The 27,305-nt window shown below is 35.8% G+C and overlaps 1 protein-coding gene across 3 annotated transcripts in view; it reads left to right on the top strand.

Annotated features, from left to right (window-relative positions):
• The window catches only part of ANKRD28 (ankyrin repeat domain 28), a 122,466-nt gene that overhangs the window by 51,098 nt on the left and 44,063 nt on the right, over positions 1 to 27,305 (top strand). For all 3 annotated transcript variants that reach the window (XM_027675321.1, XM_027675320.1, XM_027675322.1), the window contains exons 3-4: positions 15,830 to 15,908; positions 26,170 to 26,240. In XM_027675321.1, coding sequence (XP_027531122.1) covers positions 15,830 to 15,908; positions 26,170 to 26,240 — 150 coding nt within the window. The remainder of the gene's footprint in view (positions 1 to 15,829; positions 15,909 to 26,169; positions 26,241 to 27,305) is intronic.

Raw genomic sequence — 27,305 nt, 5'->3', positions numbered from 1 at the left:
CTGAATTACCTGGCTACAATATGGAACATTCTACAGAATTTAATATGGTTCCACATTCTGGTCATACAAACTAATCCTACACCTATTTGATACATTAAAAGAATTTTTTATATGCCTTTCTGTGGAAAACTAATTGCTCTCTAATTCAGCAATTATATTGAAATATCTCTCAATGTAAAGAACCTTATGTAAATAAAATCATGAACTTGCTTGAAAACGGATAAACTTAAAACCATAATGCATAACGAGGTAAAAATAATCATTAGGTATTTTCTTACCTTTGTGTTCATTATCTTTCTGTAATCAGTTATTTTGCCAATTAATAATGTGGATTTTTTGTTTGTTTGTTTTTATAAAAAGTGTACATACATACAACTACAAGAATAAATTCACTTCAGTTTGACTTAACTATGCCTCTAAAAACCTCTTTCTGCGTTAATTGCCATGTGTAAAGTGTTTGAGCTATGCCTTTTGTTGTCAGTGCCTCATTGTTAGTGTAAGAATTTGCTAGTTGGGACAACTGGAAGAAGTCCCTCGAAGCAGGTTAATACAGGATGCTTTTCAAATAGTGGTAGTTGATCTGCAGTACCTTGTTTCTGTGCTTTTGATGAGGGCAAGGTTCAGGGAGGGTGTTTTTAACAAGGCGTGAAAATAGTTTGGAGAACAGGGGAGCAAAATGACGGTTTTGCTCAGAGATCTGCATGGACCAGATAAAAGCAATGGGAAGACAGGCATGTCTGAATGGTACTCCTTTCCACTTCAGGAATGCTGTGACCATTGATCAGAGAAGGGTTTATTCAAAATAGTTTGAGATTTGGTCCTCTCGGAGTGTGTTTGCAGGGAAATAATTTTCCAGGCCAATTCATACCTCTTGTTACTCGATAAAGCTTCTGGCAATCAGAGCAAAGCTACCCTCTGGGTTTTGTACCTAAACTGGTGAGAATAAATAATAGTTAAAAACTAGTGTAATGTAGCAAAGGCTAAGCAGGAACTGTGCACAGTTTCTAGCTCTTCAGGCTGTGTTTCTGAAGAGGTGAGATTATGGGTTTGCTAATCAGTCTGTTTGTCCCAGACACGCCTCACATCCAGTGTTGGTAACTATTTTGTCAGGTTCCTGCAGGCAAATTAGACTATTTACATGAAGGACTTTGTCATTGGCAACTGAAGTTGGCAACAAGAGCTCACACTAACATATTTGTTACTGTGGAGCAGCATCTTATTGTATTCCCTGGCAGGACAGACATAATGTTTGGTTTGCTGATTTGAATGTGAGGGAAGAATTAAAAAGACACACAGAAAATAGTAAAATATTCTGACGAGCCCAGCTTTTAAAATTTTTTTTAGTTCCTATTTTAATAGGTCAGGTTATGAACTTTTCATTTCTTAGCTGTGACCATTGCTAGAGTTTCGATCTGGCGTGTTTTTTTTTTTTTCCTAAAACTATTGGTTATTTTTTTAATTGAGTCTTTTGCTAATTTAATTAGTTGCAGGCAAGCATTTAATAAAGAGACACTATAGTTATTGTAACTTGAACTATCTAGACTGACACTGTGAAAATGTAGCTGCAGTAATATTTTGGAGAAGTGCACAATTTAGACCTATTAAAATGAATTTGAAATTTAAGGTCTTCTTTTCAAAAGTGATGTAATAGCCTGAGTCTCTAATCATACCAAAGAAGTATGTAGTGAAAAATGGTGAGTTTTGAGGTATTAATAAAGTGCATAGAAATATCTGTAAGTTTTCTTCTATACTGAGAACACTTTTTTTTCCTCAGAGATAATCAGAATAAAGGCAAATTTAGTTTCCCATCTTTTATAGAGTGCTTGTTATAGCTCATGTGATTCTTAATATTTATATCTTCATGTTTCAGCAATCAAATCTAGAAGAAAAAATTATTTTTAAACAACTTGCTAATTTTCTATATTATTTATCTATTTGAAATTCTGTTCAATGTTGGAGCTGTTTCTTTTTCCACTAGAAAGGTTTCTGCTTGGATGAATATAATATGTAATCTGTTTTTATTTTCAGTTTGGAGTGTAGCAGATTTAGGGGATAAAATTACAGGTACTTGTGAGTTGGAAAGACTTTTTAACATGATAAGAACATAGGATGTGTTATAACTTAGAGTTTGGTAGTAGTTATTTTAATTCAGTTTCATCCTTTGGATTATTAAACACAAGGATTCCCTGTAAGTTTTCCTGCAAATAAGAACTCTGTATTGAAAGAAGACATATGTACTTGCAAATAAGAACTGTATATTGAAAGAACACATATATACATGTGTATGCCTATATATAATTGCATACCAATTATATATAAAATGTGAGCTTATATATATATATTTTAAAGTATGGTTGCTTATCTAGTGTTAGCAGAAGGCATATAAAGAAAGGACAGAGAGAACAGTCCTTTGAAGTAACTGCAGGAGGTCAGAGAGGAAATAAAACATTCCTGTATAAACAAACACTAATAAAGAGAATTCCTCCAGTAAAATAGACTGCTGAGAAACACAGACCTTTACTCGGGACAGCAGCTGCTGCCTGGCAGCCTCTGCCTGGAACCCAGCTTCAAGTGCTGGAACAGAGGCCAAGAATTCTCATATTGGGCAAAGGGAGGCCTGTGAGACCTCAGAAAGAGCAGGTGAACTCAGGATGGGCATAAATCACAAACTAATCTGTGTACCTTCATACCCTTCTGCTACCTTCTTACTGAAGGATTTTTATTATTATCTAAATAATAATAATTATACGTATCTCTTGCTCAGAACAGATCTCTATTAAGAACTGAGAGAGCATCTGTAATTAGAAGCATTTAAAATAGTTGATGGCTTTATTTAATTTGATATGTTTTCATTTTGGGTGAGGTAAATGTAAATATATTTTGTGAATGTATGGGAGAGAAGAAAACAGTATATAATCTCAGAGACTAATGGTGGTGCTCATCTTCTCTATCCTGCTTGCCCACAGACTTCTAATAAAATAAAGCTCTAGAGCAAAAGCAAGATGTTTCTTTCTCCTTAAACCTTGCTTGGACTTTTGTCCAACGTGCATGTCAATGCTTCCTGCTTCTAGATAGTCTCTGTACTAAACTTTCTAAATGTTTCCACCACAATCAGGAACCCCCATTTCCTGTGTGATCAGCCTGACGAAATGATGAGTCATGTGAGACTCTCCTGCTTTATAACATGTCCACTTAATTGAAATCTCTTTGTATCTGAAAAATAGAAGGAAGATTCTGTGAAGAATTCTGGTTTTGGAGAGAGTGTTTGTGGCCTTGTGCAGACAGGAGCAGGTTGTGGCTGCTCAGAACTTGCAACCATGCATCAGGTTTTAATGTGGAGCTGAACTCCACATTGAGCCTAGGAAGTCTAAGGAATTGGTTTTAGACTTAAGAAAGTCTAGGAATTGGTTTTAAAAGGGCATTTTGTAAATAGCACAGGCCAATGTGTGTGGTGTTCTATTAAGAAGACACAAAGCTTGTAAAACACCTTGCTGCTAAACATACTCAAGTTTTAATGGAGTATTTTTAAAGTAGGAGGTGAAGTTCTGGACTACCATATGAGAATGTCCAGGGTTTATTTTGGTAAAGAATTAAGTGAGTTCTTAATAACATAAATATTCGTGTTATGTTTCTGAAGAGATAAGAAGAAACTTTGCTGCAGGGAATGTAGGGAAGCTTTTTCTACAGGAAAGCTGCTTCTGCTTCTAGAGGATTGGATATTAGGCTGTTTGATCCATTGATCTGAAACCTGACTCATTCCAGAAATGGAGAACTTAGGAGGGTAATTCTTCCAAGTGTAGTGGAAACTTGCTGCCACTTGTATATTGTAAACAGTATCCACCAGCTACTCAAAGCAGATTTAAATTCATCATATAGAAGTTATTTACTGTAACTTAACTTTAAAGTTGTGGATTTCCTGTTCATTAGTGTGGAATGTTTTTCAGGCATGTCATCTATAATGATTAATCAGATATCTTACTTTCTTTTTAGTGGTTTAGAGTGAATCATCTTTTTCAGCCTCAATATAAAGTGCATCCAAATGGTGTTGAGTTCCTCTTCTGGTGTAGAAATAGATTCAAGATGTTTTAAATACAAATGTATAATTAGGCATTTTTCTTCAGAATTGAAATGCTTAATGAGAGAAACCTGCCAGTTCCTTGCTTCATGTCAATAACACTCTAATTAGCCTCTGCAAATGAGATTTTCAGATGTATTGAGTTATCACTCCTATTAGAGTGATACAAACAAACCTTCAACAGAGCTATGGGATAATCTGACTAACATCAGCAAATTGCTACTCAGTACAGCGGGTTTTGTGGACAGTAGCTCTCAAAAAGTTACCATTGCAAAGGGTAGGATTCTCTGAAAAGAATATTGTGCTTACACATGTCATGGTGCTGCCTTGTGCAGGAAATGAGAATTATTCTTTAGAGACTTCAGTATGAATTAATATTAGGGTGGTGTGCTACTCAGGCTAATATATCCTCCTTGTCATCAGGTCTAGTAAGCTTGCCTAGTTCTATGCTAATGTGGTTTTACTGTTTGCTAAACTGGACAAAAGAGCTTGGATGTCTGCATGGCAATGTTTTACTGTATTGGCTGAAGACTGAATTTCTTTTACAGTAATTGAGGATTTGAGAGACAGGTTTTGTTTCAGTCACTGTTATTTCTTCAACATTGAAAAATTGTCATTGATGTAGAGCACCATGAATAATTAGTTAAAATTTAAAAGTGTTTCAAGAATTTTGTGTTTGAGTCTCCAGTGTGATTATTAGTGATAATGATTTTGTATATCATGTCTAATTTGCCATTTTACTTTTAGTGATTACTGCTTAAGATTGTAACCTTCAAAGCATAATTAAAGTTCTGCATTTCCTGCTGCTTTTACAGAACAAGCCAGAGGCAAGGTCTTGAATAGTGAGAGCTTACTGGAGTTACTCCTGCCAGTTGCTGTGCCTGACATGCAAAGGATTGGTATTTGAGAACAGAACATCCCCACAGAAAGAGCAGAGAAAAGAAAAAAAGTTCAATAGACTTAATGTGCATTAGCTTCCAACATGGACACAGTCATTAAAGAATGCCTTACTGGTAAAAGCAAGGCATTTGAATTTACTGATTATTTGTAATAATTTTCTGGGAGAAAACTCTTTACGTGTATGCAACATACCTTTGAAGAAGACAATTTTCTCCACTTTGCAAACAGTTAAATCTATCTTACATATCTGCTGAGGAATAGCTAATATGCTATCAGTAACCATAATTTCCTTTGTCCAGTTTGGCCCTTCATGGCTCTACATGAGGTAGATATGGATTTTAAGTTTCTTACATCTACTTCAATAAAGGATGGATGTATATAAAAAATGGTGAAAAGAAAGTTTTTCTCATTTGTTTCTATGTAATGTAGGGAGGGCTATCCCATAAATGCCTGAGGAGGAGGACTCTTGTTCACTGTTGGTAGGACCTGAAAAGGCTTGTACTGGTGTCAGGTGAAATGAAGTGGAAGGTCACTGCAATGGGATCTTGCTGAAGAGTATGCCCCAAAAGTTTAGATACAATGTCTGTCTGGATTATGAAGTTTGAGGGGGTATTTTCTCAGGCCTATGATATCAGCCTGTGCCTTTCTGTCTCCAAAACCTGGGATACTCTGTTCTCTTTTCAGTCTTTTAAAATCCTACTTTATTATTATTCTTCCTGATCATTAACTTAATTTCAGTTTTTATTTGCATGAAATACGAGTTATATACATATGTGTATATGTAATTATGGTAACTTATAAATTATATGATGCTGACTTATTATCTCAAAGGAATGCAAATGTCGTGCCTTAGTTGCTGCAAGCTCGTCCTATATGACAGTGATCTTCTAAGCTTATCCTGTGTCCACTTAGCCTAAGAAATAGTCCAGGTAAGATACTATGATCCTAAGGTAGCCAGCAGTTTTAGAGGAGTTTTGATCCTCACTAGCAGAGGCTTTCTGTTGGGTTTCTTTTGTGATCAGTGTGGGGACTTTTCATTTTCTATTGTAGATCCTTATTGGGTGGAAGTTTTTCTTACTCTCATTTTACTCTCCTTCTTCAGAATAGATGTATTCTGCAGGATTTTTCTTGCCCCTGTATTAGCACAGATTATGTTATATGCTATTTTGAGTTCCTTCCTTCACAGAAGGACTTTGCGTATGGCAACTAGATGACCTTACTTTATGAAGCTGTTTAACATAATACACACCAAGAAAATGTTTTTGCTTGCTCCAAGAAGAGGTGCAAACACTATAGACCTGAAAACCACATCTTTTCCTGTCAGCAAGACAATGCAGTTAGTGAGACAATTATCTGTTTTACGTGGGACGATGTCATTCAAGCACTTGCCTTTGCAATGAAAAGGGCAGAAACCCCAGCTTTTCTGAACAAAAGTGTCAGTGGCCTGAACGTAATGTGCTGGATTTAAACTGTGTTGGAGACGAGCATACCTTACCTAGTGTGGTGTGTGATCTTTCACTGGAGCATAAACAGAGCCTGTATTGTACTGTTTTCTCTCTTGGCATATTTTCTTATTTGTGTCCTCAAACATTACAGATAGATGACACTGTAAGACGAGGCAGTCAGTGTCCCTCATGCAGCCCACTCTGCAAGCACAGGCTGGGTTATGTAATGTGCTCCACACCACTGTACTCTCATTATGGGAAATCTATTGTTTTTTCATACTACTTTATTTTTTTTCAGAAATAGTTTCACAATTAATTGTTTTTCTTCCCAGCAACTGCATTGTGATTTAAAGCTGGGGTTTTCTTCTGCTATATATACCAGGTAAACATTTACAAATCATATACTTGGCATTTGGGAAGGGTAAAGCCAAGGTAAAGTATTTTTAATGATGTATTATTGTTTTGGTTTTTGGGGGGTGTTTTTATGTTTTTGGGTTTGTTTTTTGTGGTTTTTGTTGTTGTTGTTGTTGAGGGGTTTTATATATAGCTGAGTTCTGAACGTTGTAGAGGTTTATGGGTGTGTATTTTTTTATTTCAATTAATTTTTTTTACTTTCTTCCCCACAGTGATCTAATATATCAATGAATAGTCTTGGTCCTAAAGATTGCTCTATTTTTATTCCTGAGTTAAAGTAAGGAAAATACATCCAAAATGTTTCAGCTGCACTGTGAGATCAAGTTGCTCTTACCAAAGAGTACAGAATAGCTCTTTATTCATTCCATGTATTGGGCAAGAATTCAGTAACCTTTAGTAGTAATAAATGGGACCAAATTCTTGATGTTGGAACTTTTCAGTGAAAAGGAGCAGCTCACAAAACCTGGTCAGTTATTCAGATCCTTATCCAGTACCCAAATGAATGCTTGAATTCACCCACAAGGAATCCTAGCCTTTATAATTCAGCCAAAAACATTTATATATTATGTAAAAACATCTACATAGTATGTAAAAATGTTATGTAGACATCTTCACAGAACAAGCACCTAGGTCCAGCTTTTCTTACAAGCTGTGCTTGTTCAGTATACAGGTTCAAAAACCCGACCAGCAGAATTTTAATGGCAACATTACAAAACCTGCAGGGAACATAAAGGTTAAAGGTGTGAGAAGACATCTATTTCCAAAAAGCACCCTGACTTAGTATTTTCAAAAAAATACTTGAAGATAGATGTTTTTGAGGTGAATTACTTGGAAGTGGAAAAATACAGAGATGTTTAGTTGTTTCAAAATCTGATTCTTGAAATACTTGACTACAAGTCAAAAAATCTTCTTGCTATGTATCTCTCTAGTTGTGAGAAATAAGGATAAAATGTCTACCAAAACGCCTCAAAATAACTTGTATTTTTTTTAAGTGTACATGTTTAAATGAGAAATTTTTACTTTCATTTTCTGATTAGGAGTTTAGCTAGCTGTGAGGCCTAGCAGTCATAATCTTAGATGGAGTTTGAAGCTCAATAGCTGTTCCTTGCTCTAGATGTGACTCACTTTTCTTCATTTTTGTGTGATTTTTCTTTGGGGCCACAGTTTTAAGAGGATAGGGCTTCAAACAGTTACACCTGAATGATGTTTTGTGCCTAATTCTTGTGAGGTAAGACAGCTAGCATTTGAAGTTAACTCTTCTATTAAAAGATGTCTGGAATAGTGTTATTTAACAACATGAATGGTTCTTAACTTCTGGTTCCTTTTTTACCAATCTTCTTTTGGAGTGTAGTGTCAAATTAGAATTAAAATTGCACTTCCCTGAGTTGCTATGGACATGAAAGTTTGGGATTCAATAAAAGTTAAAAGAGCAAACTTTCTCCTGTCCTCTTCCTGTCAAGTTGTTCTGCTGAATGCCAATATTAAAGACGAGATTGTCTTTCGGACAAGAGCAGTTTGACGTCTGAAGTTTGCTCGTCTAACTTGGACTTTTGATATTCTTTATGCAATTTTTATAAAAGGTATTTTCAGGTGTTACTTAAAAATACTAGAAAGATCCAAGTGAGCTGTCTTGTTTCTAAAAAGGAATTTTTAATAAGAAGTGGTTGAATGTAGGTTAATATTCCAATATAATATGTCACTATCATATATGTATGAATGATATTTTTTTCTGCAAAAGCTTAATTTTAAATGATTCTCACCAGATTGCTTTTAGTATTCAGGCATTTTAGAAATGAACCAAACTTCCAATGTGCTTTTTATTTTAAGTTTTTACATTGTGTACGAATTGTATGTAATGGTTCAGTAAAAACAGAGGTTTGTATCAGTTTTAGTGTTATTATTTGAATAGAAACAAATAATCATTGGCTGAATGGGAAGTTAATTATTTTCCATGGATTTTAGTGCTGTTCTGTGAACTTGAGCTTTAAATTCAGTCACAGAAATTCCATTTTAAAAATGCTTAGAAGCATCAGTATATAAGAGGAATTGCAAAGGATGTCCAGACAGCAAAACCATGCAATGGCCATTCTTTCTTGCCTCCTCCTTGGTGGGGATTCTCATTTGTGGGCATGTAATGTGGAATGCTGTACAAACAGATAGTGTTATTCTGCTCTCCTCTAGATAAAGGTAAAACTCAAATGTTTGACCTGCCTTTTTTCTGTAAAACTTTAAATACTCCTCCAGTTTTGTGTTAGGGAAGAAATACAATTTCCTAGGATGTTCCAGTAGTCAGAAAAGGAAAGAACAGTTGTTCGGTTATGAAATGCCTTATAATTGGTCACTGTTGTTATAGACTCTAAAACTCCAGTTTACCATGTGTCTGTGATACTTAACTTTTTCCCCTAAAACTTTCACCATGGCAGATACCCTATTGTCCCAGGGAAAGAGGTTTACTGACCAAGGTCCATTGTGTTGTTCTTATTTGTTCATTTCTCATGGTGGAAATGTGGATATGGCTCAATAGTTTTTTATAGTGAAATTTCTTAGCCTTTTATCACCGCCATAAGTAATTAAATCAGAATAGATCAGATTTTTTCATTTCCGTATTTTTTAATGCCACTCAGCATGAGTTTCCCCCTTCTGCCCATTCATCCAGACAAGTTAAACTTCTGTCCGGTTTCTGAAATATGCCCATATGCAAAAGCTGTCCATTTGCAGTTGCTGAGTGTTTGATTTTTGATATTTGGAAAATCAGATTTTGGAGAACAGAGTTAGTGTCTCCTTTGCAATTATACAGCTAATATTCTTTTCTTCTAACATGCTAGAAGTACAGTGCTTGCTGGTTGCTTTATGTGTCACTGCAGATCCACTAAAAATGATCTTGTTATGAGATTTTATTTTTTATTTTTGTTCCTTGTGGCAATTTAGAAAGTTGTGAGTTTGTGCTTAGAATGACTTTACGTTCAGGTAAACTTTTGGTCTTTCCCAAAGCAGTGCTTTTATGACCTTTTTCTAGGTGCTTTGTAGTTCTCTTCTGACATTTTATTTTCTATTGTATACCTACCTCTGCCATCCACTTTTTTTAAGGTCTCCGCAAGCTCATAGTGCCACAAGTGGCACTCAGGAAATTTAGGGTTTAGTCCACGGTGTGATGTTTTTTATTATTGTTGTTGTTATTATTATGTAGAATCAAGTCAAAGAGCATGCACTATTAAATTGGTCCTGAAGATCTTAACTAGAAGCAACACTGGGGTGTGGCAGATTACAGCTGATGTGACCCCTGTTGCTGAAGCCACTTTGTTTTCTTGTTCTTTACAAGAAAGGCCTATCAAGTCATTGGTCACTGCTGTCTTAATGAGCAAAAGGGCAAAGGTTCCTCCCCATTTTTTTTGTCATTCCTTGGAGGTCTAAATTTGCTCTGCCCCAAGAGATGGCCTGAAGAAGATATGCCTTGAAATATAATGTGTAATGATAAAGTCTTACTAGTGAAAGCTTAATACTGGGCTTTCAAAAAACATTTCTTTCAAATGCAGTACAAGTGTTCATACAAATAGTCACATGAGCATTAGTTCAAGAAATTAATGAAGTCAGCATGACAAATCTAATCCTTTCAACTATGATGTATCTGTTATTTGGCTTTGAAGGATACTTTGTGGTTAGCTATGTAGTACCTGTTATTGCTGTTTTTACTGGCATGCTTTCTTCCCCTTTTTAAGCATGCAGAAGACCATTAGTGTAATTTGTTAGCTTGCTCTCTATATTGAAAATACATCTTAAATTTGAAATATGGTGGGAAAATAGAGATCTGCTTCCAAAAAATATGTTAAATAAAATTAGTTAGAAATGTGTTAATTTTTGACAATGCAAAGTTCTGTGAATTGACTTAAGAAATATTGGGGGAAAATCCAAAGAAATAGCAGATGAATTACACTCAAAGTAGCATAGGGATACAAAATTAATTTGTCACAGAATTACAAGTTTCAAAAGCCTAGTACTTAATCTTTTTCTTCTTATTTAAGTTCATTAATTTTCAGATTCTATTTATGTGTTTTTAAGACACTACTGTGATTGAACATACTTCCAAAGAGTTAGTGACCTGGTTTAGAGAATTAAGTACCTAGAGTAAACTTTTGAGGAGTTTAAAGTTGAAATGTAAAAGCCAAATATTTAAATGTGTTCTTTTTTGTTTGGAGGAACAAAGAAATTCAGTTAGAGCATACAGTTATTCTACCAGATGATAATTCTAAAAACTGTAGCAAAATCTGCAACTTTGGTTGGTGTTCTGGTGACTCCCAAGTGTAGCATTAGGGCTTCACACAGTGAGAGACCTCTGTGGTACTGGACGCTATCAGAGAATTGGAAATACTTTGTAATCATATTCTTAAACATTATCTGTGAACCCAGGAGTTACCCATCCCAGTGCTTGAAAAGTCATGTTTTTTAACTTAACTGAAAAAATGCACTAAGTGTTATATTTAAAAATCATTTCACTTAAAAGGAGTGTTTATTAAAGCTACTGCAGGGTACGTTGGAATTGAAACTCGTTCAAGATTTATGATCATGTATTTAGGGTTGATTTCTGCCAGGAACAGATGGCACTGGAAGCAGACAACTGACAAGTCATACAGCACAAAACACCTATTAAATGATATTTTGTAAGTGCAGTCATGAAATAATGAGAGTATTTTAAAGTGTTATTGCAAAATTTAGTTTTGAAGAGCAGGTAGGCTGAAGAGGAGTTTTTATGAAGGGGTTTTCCAAAAAGTATTTTAATTGAAAGATTTTGGATTGATAGATGTTGAACTATTTGAAGGGGAAAATGAATTTTACTCTTGGGGAAGTCATGGACTGGTTACTGCAGTCTTACTGGATATGCATGAGATAAGAAATCAGCCTTTAAAGCATCTAGCTGCTTAAAATCTCTCTGTACTTTTAAGTAGTTACTCTAAGTCAATTGCTGAGATAGCAAACCAGGAATAAAAAAAAACAAAACCAAAACAAACCAGGAATAAATTGTTGTATCTCAAAGGACGCTTACTTCTTTCAAAAGAAGTAGGTTTGAAACCTGTGTCTTTAAATTAGCACAGATTTGTCCACTGTACAAGTTTTGATCCATGAAATAACCAGTGAAGCAATTAAAGCTCCCAGTTTAGGTAAAATGAAACAAAGGTGGCCTTACCATGGTTCTAGGTTAGGAGAGTTAATTATTAAGTACCACTGTCCATGTCACCTTATTCCAGATTTGGGTTTAATGGGGTCATAAGGCTGCCTTCTTATGACCTTATTCTCCTTATTACAACATGAATTTCTCATGTTGTAATCCTTATACAAACTCCTGTGTAGAGGAAGTGTTTGGGAAACTTGATAAATGAGCATACTGCGAATGGAAGGATTATATATTTTTCGTGTAATGCAATCCAAAGGCAAATATAAATATGATGTTGGGCTTTTTGTGACACAGAACTATCATTCTGAAAACTGATTCCTTAAGGACTGAGCCCTTTTATTGCTTTTTGGTTTGTTGACAGCATTGACCCATATCTGGTATTAAACTTGGGAGTTTCTTATTGGGAATATAAAGTTCTTTGTTGTTTCTACTGGAAACAACAAGTTTGAAAAAGCTGAAAGTTCTCTTTCAACTATGTAAAACCTGCCTGATGCAACTAGATCTGTTTCCTTACTACCATTACAGCTGAATTAGGGTTGTAATAGTCCTATTTGCCTTGCAGATTTTTGAATTAGAAAATGAAGATGGCACAACACTTTCTTTTCTGAGTTGTCAAATACTGCCACAACACTGTGATATTTGGGATTAAATAGTACCAAGAGTGTTAGATTTTACATGTTGTGTAACAGTGACTTTTATGTACAAAACCCCTTCTCTACTGAAATTTTTCACTTAATGTCATTTAAATTTATGAAACTAAGGGAAGAATACTAGGGTCAGAATTTATGTTAGTATGATATCTCAGTGCTTTATGTTAGTATGATGTGTCAGTGCTGCAAGATGTCTGCTTCTAAGGTTCATTGTTGAAGCTGAAAGCTTTCTCAGTGTTATTTAGTGTAATCCTTCATATGCATTAGTTTGTATTTGTCAATGAAATTTAGTCATCAAATGATTACTGTTTCTTAATAAAAAGTAGTTTGTCTGTATAGTACTTTAGTAGCATTTAAAATACAGAATTCTCTTTCAGTTTAGTCAGATTTCATTTATTAAAATTCACTAACAAAGTGTAAGACTTCAGATGGAACAAAATGAGAATGAGAGGTTGCTGAATGCAGCATTTCTGGTTTTGTAACAAGTTCTGAAAACCAGGTTTTTAAATACTAAACCTAAAACTTTCACACAGAGAACTTAAATTAAAAAAAATTGTTTGGAAGCATCAAAAAAATGTGAGCTGTGAAAGTAGAGGGAAAAGAAAGGTCAAGGCTTCTGTCAAAGCACCCTCAGCATGTGGAATATTTGTGGTCGTTAGATACCCTGGGGCTTGAGATTGTTGAAATACCAAACTCTGGAGGTGACCCAGAAGATGACAAGTCCTGAGCATCCCAGCACTGCAGAGAGTAGGGGCATCTCCACCAACTTCCTGCATACGTAAGCTTCCAGTTTGTACTCCCTGCTGCAGAACTGGGAGTTGGGCTTTGAGTCTTTTCAAGTTGTCAGCTTAAGAGCAACAGAACTGAAATATTTGCATGACTAGAAACTCACAGCTTGGAAACAGAAGTGTTGGAGTGGAAATGTTGCTTGTGTTTAAGCTGCTTTCTTGTTTGCATCTTGGTGGTTTCAGGATGCTCAATGGTTTTTGTTAATAGAGGTTGGATTTTTTGGAGAAGCATATCTGAAATTTATCTGAAATTTGGATCCTGAATGTTTCAGGAAAATATATTTCGGGCTTAGTGATTAGTGTATTTCTAGACAAACAACTCCCTTCTGTCCAGTGTTTTATTGGAAGATTTCCAATTCATTCCAACTCATTAGTTACTTGTATTACTTCTGTCACTGAGATGTTGAAAACTGAAAAAACCCAAAACAAAGAAACCAACAACACAAGTGTGATGAAAATTTTAACCATGTTTTACCCTTTAGAGGGGGAGTGTAGTTTTTGTTCATGTTCCTGTGTAAATGCTGTGTCTAGAGAAGAATGTACTCATGGCCCACCTTTCTCCAATTCTGTGATGGAATTGCAGACAGTATACTGTAATACTCATTTTTCTATGCTCCTTAATCTGCAGTTCATAGGATCTTTAACATTATCTAAAAGGCTCCAATATTTGCTACCTATAATATCTCTGCTTCTGCGTACTGGAGGAATGAAAACTGATTTTCATTACTGGCTGGTCTTGGAGCTGAGAAAGCAAGTTTAATATATGTATTGGTTTTCTTTTTTCCTTGTGCTTCCAGGTTTTTTTTTTTCCTTTTTTTTTTCCTTTTTTTTTTTCTTTTTTTTTGCATAGATAGCAAGTCCTTGGTGCCAGGGGGCTGCCTCTTTTTATCCTAGATGTGTAATCTGCAGTTGAGACATAATGGCAAGAAGTTGGTGAGGCATTATGTGGTGTTAGTGGTAAGTAGGTAGTATTGATTCCTTAGGGTGCATCAGTGTCAGGTTTGCATTGCTCAATTTGGAATGACTTGTGTGTAATTCAAAAAATTCTTTTAGGAAACATGGATAAGATGGTGAACTGTGTAGCTTCGACTTTTTCTGAGCAGGGACTAACAGAAGGACTAGGTTGTTTTGGGGCAAGGGGTTGTGTGTGTGATGATGTTTTCTTGGAGGGGGTGGGTTGAATGTTCTAAGTTTTGAAGTTGTCTTTTATATTTTAGAAGAACTTCTTGGGTCTCAGCTCCAGTTTTGCTGTCAGATCTCTCCTGCCATGTACTTTAATTTTATTCTTGTATGGTGCTAGCTGTCAAGTAGGGATTCACTGAATAAGGTTATTTTAGTAAGGGAGAGGAATACTTTTCAAAATAAAATGTCGATTACAAATGTGTATTAATTTTGTGATAGTCGGGACACAATAGTTGAATTAATATCAATGTTGTGTGACTTAAAGTTTCTTGCTGCATATAATCTTGATCCCTTGCCCGTTGAAACTCTATGGAACAGATCTAGACATCTAAGTAGAGCTTAGGCTAGAACCCAAATGCTGACTGATTATGTCTCTTTTCTGATTTCTCAGCAGCCTTCCCTCAGAGAGCAAACTGGTTGGTTCTTGTTCATTTTTATCACTCTCTGTGATGTGATCTTATTTTTCTGATTAAGCTATAAACTGGTGCAGGGGAAATGGCACTGATCCTGAAAGAGTTGAGAAATATTTTGTAATAATCTTTCAAAAGAGAATCATCATCAGTATTTATTGTGTATGTCTAAGTAAGATCCTTGTACCTTCAAAAGGACGTTAGATCAACCTGAACTAATTAAGAGTGCTGGGTGTTACTTGCATCCTCCAGGGTGTTTTTTGCAAAATAAATTGCATCTCTACCTTCTCTTTGCTTATTTACAGTAAACAAAACAGTTGAAATCGGGTTTCAATATTTTTGCCCCTATGCACACCAGCCTTTTTTCTATTTTCTATTAAAATAATAACTTTCTAAACTATCTTTAAACTTTGCAAAGAAAATGTTTCTCACTAATTGTTGCATATGACATGACACACCATTTTACCAGTGTAGGAGAGACTCAAGTTCCTGCCTCTGGAGACAAATGAATGGTGATTTATAACTGATGGGTTAATCTGAAGGTGTGATGAGCATCTGCCAATATGTGTGTGTCAGACAAACAGTAGTTGACTATGCAGGTGTTAAGAGCTCGTTAGGGAGAAGCATGCTTGTCTTAGTAAATGTGACTAATGTCTTTAGAGTAATTATATTTTTTAAAATATGAAATGTACAATATTTGGAAGATGCACTTTTATGCGGTGTTTTTTATAACATACAAAATGCTGAAACATATTTTTTTATTTTAAATAAAACCTTTTTTCCCCCCTCTTGCCACAGGATAATGAAAAAAGGACCCCTTTACATGCTGCTGCCTATCTGGGAGATGCAGAAATTATTGAACTACTTATTTTATCTGGTATGTTCTGTTCCTGTTAATGGAAAAAAAATGACTCTATTCACATCCAAAGGAGTATTTATGTACATCTCAGTCTGTGTAGCTTTTATTCAGATATTTAATGTACTAGAAAGTAAAGATGTTTGTACTGAAATTTTGGGTTCCAGACTTATGAGTGTTTATAATACTGTACAGTTCTGCTTTAAAATATTTCTTTGTAGAAAGCTTTCTCAGTTATAGCTATTTTTATTTGTAGCTTGATCAGCTTTCAATAGTTTAACTCTAGTTTAAAGAATTTATAGTGTATGTTTTATAGATAGGTGTTAGCATCATTGCTTTTGGTTCTGAAATGACCTTCACAAAAACAATCAAATTTGAACATAGAAGATGGCATCCAGAGTTGGTTGTATCATTTTAAGTATCTTCGCCTGTTGACTTAAATGCACAGAATACAATTAGAATCAGCTGCAAGTGTTAAAAATCTCATATTTTTTTTCCCTATTTATTTCTACTAAGACAAACTGCAAGTCCTGTAAAACAGTATACCTTGGTTTTGGGGTTTTTTTGTCTTTTTTAAACAACTTAGGAAACCAAGAAACTAAACTAAAAACCTGAAGCAGAACTTCATGACTGAAGTACTGAATTGATTCTTTGATCTTGGACAAACCTACCTATCAGGTAGCTTGAGGCAGAATTCTTGATATGGAGCTTCAAGATTACATAGAAAGATTAAAACTTGTAGCAGTCCCATAGAACTACTTTAATCTTCAGTCTGCCTAATTGCATGCCTTACCTGTGCAAAGCTGACTATTTCCACCACCACCCACCCATCAACCTTTAATAACAAATTTGGGTTTAAGGAAGTGTCACTTAAAATTGTAGGAGTTCGCTTCCAGACTTTCGGTTGAAATTGCCAGGCATAATTTAATTTGTTATAATTTAAGCAAGTTTTAATATTTTTTGTTATATATATTACTTGTACTCTCTTTATATATCTATACATATAATTAATTAATATCACATTATTTGTATTTATATATCTCTGTTATGGAAATACTTTATAGTAACAATTTGTCCAGAAAAGATGACTTTTGAAAAGGTGAAAGGTTTTAAAATCTGAAAGGTGATGGTTTTCCCTATCAAGAAGAAAAACAAGTTCTGGTGACCATTGAAAATGTACAGTGACCCCTTTCAACAACTAACAATGTTATAAACTTTGTAAAGTTGCAGTCAGCTACTTCTGAGGGTGAATTTTCTTTCTGGTTTGGGTGAACAGAGTCCATTTACCAGAACTGTGATTGAAGAAAATAGCCCTCTCTCAGGCAAAGAGCTTATGGAAAGGAGCGAGATTCTAGTTCAGATGGGAATGAAATAAGATCCTGATTGGGGGATGGCAGTGGGGGAAGAAAGGTTAGTCATGCTATTTGGGCACATAGCCTAGGGTTAAGCGTAAGGAAAAATGGAGAACAAAGAAGGGAAGTGAAGCACTAAGAATTAGGGCTGTACGAATAGTCCAAAGTTGAGCAGTTGCATGGAGCCAAGATTGTGGGGTGCTGTAGTGTCTGCAGATTGTTCAGGAAGACTGGGAGGCATTGATACATCTCAGATAGCACTTATTTAATGAAAATCAAGATTTGCTTACAGCAAAACAATGCATTAGAAAGTTGCAAATCAAAAGCTTTGAAAGCTGTGTATTGTATAGGCAGTGTCAGTCTAACCTTGCTGCACTCATGCACTGCGCTATGGACTTCAGTAACACGTTGTGCCCTGCTGTAGAGGCGCACCCTCCTGAAAGGCACAGGGAGAGGCTGTGCTGGGAGTGAACCAGGGTGGTGTTGTGAGGGATGCACGGGTAGGTATGAGTTGTTGACACATTTGCAAGTGAATGAAGAGGGGCATTAGTTGCAGGATGAAAGTGGTGTCTGGTGTTCAGGCTGTTTAGTTTCAAAGGCTGTGTTATACTCAAATATGAATCTATGTATTACCTGCTTGCAAGCAGTGGTTTTAGGCAAGCTTCTTAAACTAGGCTCTAAAAAGTAGTCACTAATTTAGTCTTCTTCATTCTGAATGCTGGATTTGAAATCTTTGTGGTTGGTGAAGTGTGAGCACTCAGCTGTATCAGAAGTGCTAACTAGATTCTTCTCTGAGAAATCAGGTCTAGGTGTCTCAAAATGCACAAGCTAGGATTTGTCTTTTAACTCTCTTAATTGGAAGACAGGGAACAGAGGTTAAGTGTATTTATCCTCTCCATTTCATAAAGATAGGGAAAATTCATCTGTTGTGTTTCAGCTGGAAATCAAATCTCTCCTTTGAGACAGATGTATAATGTTACATTTTGTCATAATAGATCAGCATTACAGAGCAAATAAAGAACATGTGTTACCACAGCAAGGTTTGAAGAACACTTGCTGTGTTGCAAGATCTCTTTTTGAACAATGAGGAAGATAGTTTGTTGAATACATAACATTTCTGAACAACCATCTCCTCTGTACAGTAAATTTGCATGTAAAAATTGTGACTTTAATTGACCCATTGCAACATATGTGCACCAGGGATTGGATTAAGTGGAGGCTACTTTCATCCTAGCATTTCTCCCCTTGTGAGAGCTTGTCTTTACAACTTGTAATGTCCTCTAACATAGCTTTGCTGTAATGTTACTAGGAACCACTTTACAGTTTTCCTGCTGTGCAGGCAAGCTATCCTACAAAGACTGTTTGCTTTGTTTTTATTCTTTCTTCAAACTGAACCTCAAAATTACTGAAGTCAGTATTAATCTTTCCACTACTCTGTGGCTCTTACCTGATTCTTTCTCATTATTCTCTCTTCTTAAAGTGTTATCATCTTACCTACATATAGTTTTTTAATTTGATTGGAATGTCTTTTGCATCCTGCTCCAGGGAATTCATGTTGCTTTCAAGTGTGTATTTTGGATCACATGTTACTGTCACAATGTGTTTATATTACTTTGCTACAGAGGTAAGCAACCCATATTGCACGTACTGAAGATATAACTGATGTAGCCTTTTTGCAGACTTTTGTGGAGTAAGGTTTCAGTCTTAGGAGCATTCTTAGTTAGTCTTTGAATTCTTGAGATATTTTCCCACCAAACCGTAAGGTTTCTGACCTCTTCTGTTGTAGTCTTTCACCCGGGGCAAGGGCTCTGAAGGTGATGGTTTGGCTACAGGCTCCAAACATCAAAGAGATTGTTTCAGTGACTCCAGTTTGGGGCTGGACATTTAGATTGCCTTTTGTTTTTTATTTTGGGACAGTGTTTCATGAACACTAATAACTTGTCCCCTGAGGATGTGAATGTCTTACCAACAGATAGTCATACCACTGTGGTCTGTGGAAGTCTAAATGTTCAAATCATCTCTCACTGTTAGATTGTAGCTTGATAAGCAATTAACATTCCTAAGTTTGTTAGGTAGGGAGGTGACCAGTAAATAAAAAAGAGGCATGAAAATCGTCATTTATAGCACCCAGAAGGATGGAACAGAAGTTTGTATTTTAGTCACTTGAGAATTATAATTTGAGAAGCATTTTCTTTTTTGTATTACTCTGGGAAGAGTTGTAATACTCATCACAATTGTATTTTTATGACCTATGTCCAGCTCTGCATCCCGGTGCACAAATACATCTGTCTGCTTTGCATAATTGTGATGACTTTAATTGTTTAAATGATGGCAAACCACTGACAATTAGAAAAATATAATAATTAAGTTTTAATTAACTGAACGTCCAACTTTTTGTTCTTTCCAAGAAGTGGGGACTAAAAAAATCAAACCCTTTTTAGGTCCTGCATATGAACTTCTCTCTGTTTGTCCTACAATGTTTAATGCCATCAGAGTCTACTCTGCTGGGAAGTGACATGTGAGAAGCAGAACAGATTAATGTGATCACATAAGTGTTCTTGTGATTACTAACTTTTTCCATTTGTGTTCTTTAAAATACCATGCAAACTATTATTGCTTTCACTGAAATCAGCGTAATTCATAAAAATTAACATTTGAATTGTTGGTTGTTTTCTTTTGAATAGATTTAGTTACTATATTGCTTTGATACTTCAATACTAACACAACACATTTGTGTTTGTTTAACCCAAAATTTTCTCTGCATGAAGCTCAGTGTTACATGAGTGTGGCCAAACTCAATCTCATTAAGGTTTGGCAGCCCACAAGTTTTTGTTTCCTCTGGGCCAGCTGGAAAATGTAAGAATCTTCCTGATACTGGAAAACTATCATTATAGTAATAACAGATTTTGGAAGATAGTAAAGGCCCTCCATTGTTACGGAACTGTACCTGTGGTTTTTTAATTCTGAAGCTATGCGAGTATTAAAAATCCATGCAATGACAGTCACACAGCTCAGCTGTTGGAAGGCTATTGCTGCAGAATCCCAGCTGCATGAAGCTCCCTTTGTTTGGATTGCAGATGTACCCACACGCAGAAGGCATTTCACAGGGGCTCCTTTTATGCTGGCTGTATCTTTCAGCCACTTCCTCTTCTTTTGATGGCGATATTGTCTGACATTTTCTTTTTCGAGCTGTCCTAACTTCCCCCTGGTAGCAGTAACAGTCAGTTGCTGTGAAGAAAGTAGCTCTGATGCTCTTTAAGAGAGAAAATTAAGCTGAGTTAGGAAAAGGTTAGAAGCATTCAGTAGCTCGGGGAGTCAGAGGACCTCCTGTTGCTCTCTGAAGCTCGAGGAGGTGGTGGCTGAGAAGATGTGGCAGAAACTGTTCGGAAAGAAAATTACCTTCCTATATTGAAAATCAATAAAGTCCCGAAAGGATGGCTCTGACTTGATTGTGATTTTCCTCTCTTTTGTGTATCTTCATGTGTTTTTTGTTTTTGCAGGATTGTTTTGGGGCAATTTTGTTTGTTTGTTTCTTAAACAATAAAAAGAAAAACTGTTGTTGAAGAAACATCATTGTGACTGGTCAAAAGATTCCAGTCCTGTTCCTCGCAGATTTTTTTTCACTGTTCTAGATCCCCTACTGTGCATTTAGCCTATAAATAGCAAACAGCTTTTTCTCAATAAGGTCTTATTCATTATTTTTGCAGCAATTATTTTGCAAGCGTCCAAGTTTTCAATAGGAAATTACCCTCAATTTCTATTACTGATTGTTCCAATTCATATCTCAAATCTTCTTTTACTTTAAAAACTTCTTCTGTATCTCCTCCTGACTGTTCACATATTTTTCTATCTAAGGAATAGTATTCTTCTCTATCTGTTTATTCCTCAGTGTAGTCTGAGAATTTCTACTTGCCAGCTTAAGTGCTTCCAAGGTCATTGTCTCTAGATAAAATAGTGGATCATTTAAAAGGAAAAACTTCTGAAGCTATTATTGGCTGTTAGGAAAAATAATTAAATAACATCTAATTACAGTTGGACTGTTGGTTACTCTCGGTGATTTATACCTGAGATTTTCCTAATTTCTGCCAAGATAATTCCTAGGGTTATTTCAGTATACTAGTTGTTAAGACAAAGCTTGTTACTTTCTTAAATGCACTCTGAAGATCTTATTTACATGTTTTACTCCTAAATAAACATTTCAGAGCTTCAAATACTGTGTGTCTGTATTGCATAATTGAATGAAAGCACTTTTGCTTTCTTTGCTTATATTATGATATTGTTCAGTCCTAGCACATCTTGTACAATAACAAAGGAAAATACCATTCTTGGAAGTCTAAAAATACAGACTGCAAACAGAACAGTGGAAGGCAATTCAGTACTTAAGTCAGTACTGTGAGCAAAGATGAAAATGTCATGTCAATTCTGTTGTATTTCTTTTCTGGATCTATTTCCAACTAGTGGCGTGTAGGTAATGCAGCTACTGCATTCATTAGTCTTCTGAGGACATTTACAAATAGGAAGAGTTCTGGTGCGAAGGAGCTCGGGAGGAGAGTCACAGAAAAAGTTCTTAGGAGAGAAACACAGAGGTGAAGTGAGAGACATGGCTAGGTAGTTGTATGGCACTTGATGGGTGAAGGAGGAGGTGTGTAGTTGCTCCTTGCAGCATTTCCTGCCCAGTCATTCCTTGCCTGTCTCTCCAGGGGGTGGTTGAGGTGCTAGCTCTTACTTGAACGTAAGGATATGGACACCAAGGAGTAGCAATCGGAGTGCAGAAACATGCGTCCAGGAATTGGTGGCTAACAGCACATTTAAATATGTAACTGTCAGATACAGATTGATAGAATTAAAACCTCCATGATCAGTCTGTAAATCAGTGTATGTATTCAGTTGGAAAATGGGCCTCTTGAAACATAAACTTGCTAAAAGTAAGCATCACTGAGGTTTTCAGTAGCTTCTGTACTATATTTATTAAATCAACATGTCTTTCTAATCGTCAGTCTTGTGAATGCAACTTGGCAAGATGAAATGTATTACATAATTTTCTTCCCTCATCCCTGAATTTTACTTCTCTCTCTCTAATTCCTCCTACCCCCACCTTTTACAGAGCAAAAATCCTGCTTTTATATTTGCCTAGATGTGTAAACTTACTAGGCTGTACTAGCCAAATTGGTGATGAGTGATCTTGAATGTTTTGGTTTAGTGCTCCAATGTGGAAGAATAATTTGGTTTGTTTAGAGGGTTCAGTTTCAGGGAAGGGTCATTTACGTGATTGGCTCTTAAGTTCAAGTTGAGTATCTGTGTTGCATTATTGTGCTTGATCTCTCTGGCAAGCCCCCTAATCCTTCTCCTGCAAACTCTATGGCATTAAAAGAAGTGAAATATAAAAAAATTTTACAGTGAACAAATAAATATTTGAGAAGTTTTAATAAACTTTTTAAGACAGGCCCCTGAAGTCTGGAAGATCCAGTGTGGTAAGTGGGGGGTTGTTTGGGGTTGGGGCTTTTTTCCGTTTTGCGCACTAGGGATTGAGATATGCTGTACTGTGCTTTGAAAGAGCAAACTGCTGCATAACTGGCATTTGAAATGTGAGAAATGCCCTGGTTAACACGTCAGCGGGTTGGGCTTCGTGGAGATAATATTGCATCGGCAGTGTTGTGCAGTGAGTTATACACATACATGTGTTCAAACTGTCTTTAAGCAAACCATGAAACAAATCACCTTAAAGCAAAAGTTATTTGGTAGAGGTGTAATATATTTTTATAACATTTGTTTGCAATGGTCTGGATTAGAGCATTACCCCAGATAATCAAGGCTGTAAACTCCCTCACTGTTGTGTGGTAGGACTGAGAGGTTTGAGGGAGCTTTATGACCCTTCATGAGCGTCTGAAGGGGGAGGGAGTAACGGTAACATTTTTCCTAAATCATGTGCTAGGGAGTAAAGAACAGCCTAGAGGGGGATTATGTCCTCGAATGCAAGGCTGTTTGGAGAAGCTCTTTTATGAAATTCAAATTATTTTTGGCAGCATGGCTTCTTAGAGAAATTTGAGGGCAAAGAAATCTCTATGTTAATTGAAAAATATTTTATTTAATGTATCTAGAGATGTAAGCTCCCAATTCCCACATTAATAGTACATGTGTGTTTTTTTCTAGTACATTTATCCTGATTATTGCTTAAAAGCTTTGTCTTTCAATATAACAATTTTGCAACTTCTTTAAGAGTTTTTCTTGTGGAGGAAAAAACAAGCTTGGTGGTCTTTCTTAAGTCCATCAGAGATTTAGATTTGTTGTCAAAAATCAACTTTGTTTTTTGCGTTTGTCAGAGAATCTACAATTTTTTTTTGTATTTGAAAAGTTAGCTTATTTTAATGTCTATAACATATTACACTGTTTTAATTATGGGATGTGGTAGACCTAGACTTTCTTGTTTCTTTGAGTGAAAGAGCACATATGGGATGGGAAGCAGATACTGCTGTGTTTTGTTCTTTTGAGAGGACTGTGTTACTTTTAGATATATCACTTAAAATTTACTTAGACATTTCTTCAGCTAATGCTGATTTCCTTTCATATATTAATTTCTTTTAGTCTTAGCAAGTGTGATTAACTTACAACTGGGAAAACCTGTTGTACAGTATCTTTTTGCATTTATTCCTTCTCTCTTCTGGTGCAATTTTTAAGCTGTGTGTTAAAAGTAGCAGAAATGTCAATAAACACCTTATCTGAACACATAAATGCTGCTTGGACTCTAAGCACGTTTTCACTTAGAGCTAGAGCTTAAGTAACTGCCACTTTGGAGTGGAAATGTGCATTTCTCCCTTCTGATGGGCGCAGTGCTTCTCCTATCTTGAGCTTCATTACCTGGATGCATCTGACCTGACCTCAAGTCTTGCAAATTCATTTTCCTGAGGAAAATCAGGATGGTAATTAATGGCTTAGTAACTCCCTTAAGTTTTTTAAAATACTTTAAAGACATTTGTATCCTAAAATTAGAGATAGAAATCAGACTGAAAGTCTTCATTCCTTGGTTGTTGGCTAGATGTGAAGTCAGGTGGCTCTTATTTTTGTCTCTTCTACTAAAAACAAGGTGAGGCCAACAATTACCTGGAAGACCATCAAGAATTACAGATACTTTCAAGATATTTTAATTACATTCTCACTGATCATTACTTCATTGTATTTGTGATTTCATTCATCCCTTACTGCCAAAAATCGTAAGACATTCCTAGTGACTTTTAGAATCCTTGAATTCTTTTTTTGCTTGAGTTCCATGCAGAACTTGATGCAGTGCATTGTTATGGCACATGATGTGATGAAGTACACCACTAGATCCTTAGGACATTTGACAAAAGCAGATATTGGTATGATGAAGTCTCTTAAACTTTTGTTAGTTTTGTGGGAGTTTTCTTCAAATGGACTTGGACTTTCTTCCCTATTCATCAATCTTATTTTTCAAAAACTTTTGCACTTGGAAAAATAGGATGACACCCAAAGCTTCTGAAATTTAGATAAGGAAAGATAGAAATCCCTGAAATTGTAGCCAGCAGTTAGAACCTCAGACTTTGTCTAGTGCTTGGAAGACCTAGAATCTAACTGGGAGTTTGGATCCTTCATCAGCTTCTGTGTTCTGTTCTTAAGACCGAAAGGAATGGATTGACCAGAAACTCAAGAGAATTGACTTCAGATATTTGATTTGGTTATTATATGCAACCGTGATTCTGTACAGACTGCTAGGGTTGTTGGTCAGGTCGTTCAGCTTCTTTGCTGGTGCAGGCCTTAGAGCAAAATACCCTGTCTCTCAGCTGAGTGTCTTGACCAGCAACTTGTTTGGCATTTGGTGTCTGACTGGCCTTCCATCCTCTTCTGTTCCTACATAGGAAATACTGCAGTTGGTTCTGACATAACAATGATATATTTAGCCTGAGAAGTCAATCAGCTCTGATCATGTAGCATTAATATTACTGGGTGATTCTTTCCAACAATATTTCCAAACTGTTTTTTCAAAAATATAACATTTTGTCTAAGCTATCCCTGTAAAATCTCAGAAGTTTTGAAATAAGGATTGATAAATTTCTACTCAAGGTATAAAAAAACCTACAAGGTTATATATATATATATGTGTGTGTGTATCAGTAAGAAATCAAATTATTAACTTTAATCATTAAGTTTTTGTGTTTGGTGGAGCTCACTGGAAGTTAAAATGTAATTCAGCTGCTTTCCTTCAGGGAAAAAAGTTCCCAAGCTCTTCTTTTCTTTTATTATTAAGAAAAAAATTAAAATCCAAACCCAGGTTTGTGTCCCTTACAGATGTTTGTGCAGCCTTGTTTCCTGGGGACAAGAATGACTCTTTCTCTAGAATGCTTTTAGAAGTAGAGAGGTGTGGCCATATCTCTCTCATGAAGAGAGGACCAGGACATCCTGGGGTGGGCTAGGTGACCTGGTGGAGTGGTGAAGCCTCGTTCCCAAAGTCCCAGTAGAAGAATCATCCTCATTCTTTATACCTTTGCATCAGACGCGCCAACCATAAGGAAACTGGAGGCATGGGGTGTAAACATAGCTTCTTTCTCTGTTTTAGTGGAGAGTTTCAGCTGTGAAAGTATGACATTTTTGTTGCTGAATGAAGGCAAGGAGTTAATTTTTCTTACACAACAGCCTTTTATGTGGCTTTGGAAATGCAAAAGAATATAGAGGATGACCAAGTGTAAAAATATGAGTATCCTTTGATGTGGAAGAGTATTGCGGTTACAGTGTTAAAAGAACTTTCCTCAAAGTGTTGGACGTCAGCTGGAGAAAAGATCCCTTTCCATTTTTTGTGTCGTACTGTATTAGTGAGCCTAGAATAAATAACTTCCAATAGGTCTATCTCTGTTTTTGAAAATGTTTCAGTCATCCTATAAATACATTTTAAATTTCTGTTACTTTATTTTTTGTTACAGGAGCTAGAGTTAATGCCAAAGACAGCAAATGGTTGACTCCTTTACACAGAGCTGTAGCATCTTGTAGTGAGGTATGTTGCTTTTTGTGACTGCTTTGTTTTAAAATAAGGCATCTCAAATTACCTTCTGTCTGATGTTCGTTTTTTAAAAAGTGAAACTACTCCAAAAGTTTGGAATTGCAGAACATTTTTTTAAGTTTATTTAACCTATTGAGGGTATGTATATATGTATAGCACTTGCCTGAGCAGGAAGAAAGGGGAAAAACTATAAATTTACAGTTCTGAGCTTTGTTCTCTGCAATTTCCTTAGCAGAGGATTCTGTGCACAGTGTTCTCACGTTCACTTTACTTCTAACGTAACCAGAATTGTTTGGCATGAGGGAATTAGAGATAAATTAAGATTTAATAGTTTTTACAGCATCGTCTTTGCATTTCTTTGGTTTTTTTACATGCTTATCTGTTCAGGCATCGAAGAAATAAATGGTTCTATAAGGGCTTGCAAATCTCTTGTTTTTTTAAAAAAGTGATTAATTAATAATAATAGTATTGAACATCACTTTAAAAATTATAAGTGAAATGTAGCATGTTTCTTGAAGTCTGCCAGTTACATAGTTGTGAGAATATAATAATGTAAGAAATTACTTTGTTATTGTTTCTCTATTGTGGTTGCCTTAATAAAAAATTTAAATGCCTGTAGAAGATCAAAACAAACAGAGAAATGCTGAGCTTGTTATGTGGAAGAGTTTATGCAAAACTCTCTCCTTTGAGATCCTGAGTTAAAATGGTGCTCATTTCAGTACATCTCAAGTAAAGGTTTTTCATTAGTAAATTTTTGTTTGAGAAGATAGAATTGAATATTTTGTTTTTGACAAGCATTGAACTTGAAGTATTTGATCCACAAACTATCTAAACAAGCCTTTTTTCAGTTTTTGCTTTTGAATTCCCTGGATAAATGGCAGTATTTTGTCACTAGCATTAATAGCTAAGTTATATGGAGATCATGATATTCAAAACAGCGTTTGAAAATGAGTCTTCAAGGGTGCCTTATTCCCAAATGCTATTTGTTCTTGAGATATTTTTAGGCTTCTCCTTTGGGAGCTGACCGAAGCACTAAATGCTGCATTCTTCACAGCTGAG

The sequence above is a fragment of the Neopelma chrysocephalum genome, unplaced genomic scaffold, assembly GCF_003984885.1.
Source record: "Neopelma chrysocephalum unplaced genomic scaffold, ASM398488v2 Primary Assembly neopelma1_26, whole genome shotgun sequence".
NCBI lineage: Eukaryota > Metazoa > Chordata > Aves > Passeriformes > Pipridae > Neopelma > Neopelma chrysocephalum.
Note: the sequence above shows the minus strand (reverse complement) of the source record. Positions and strands in the feature narration are given on the sequence as shown.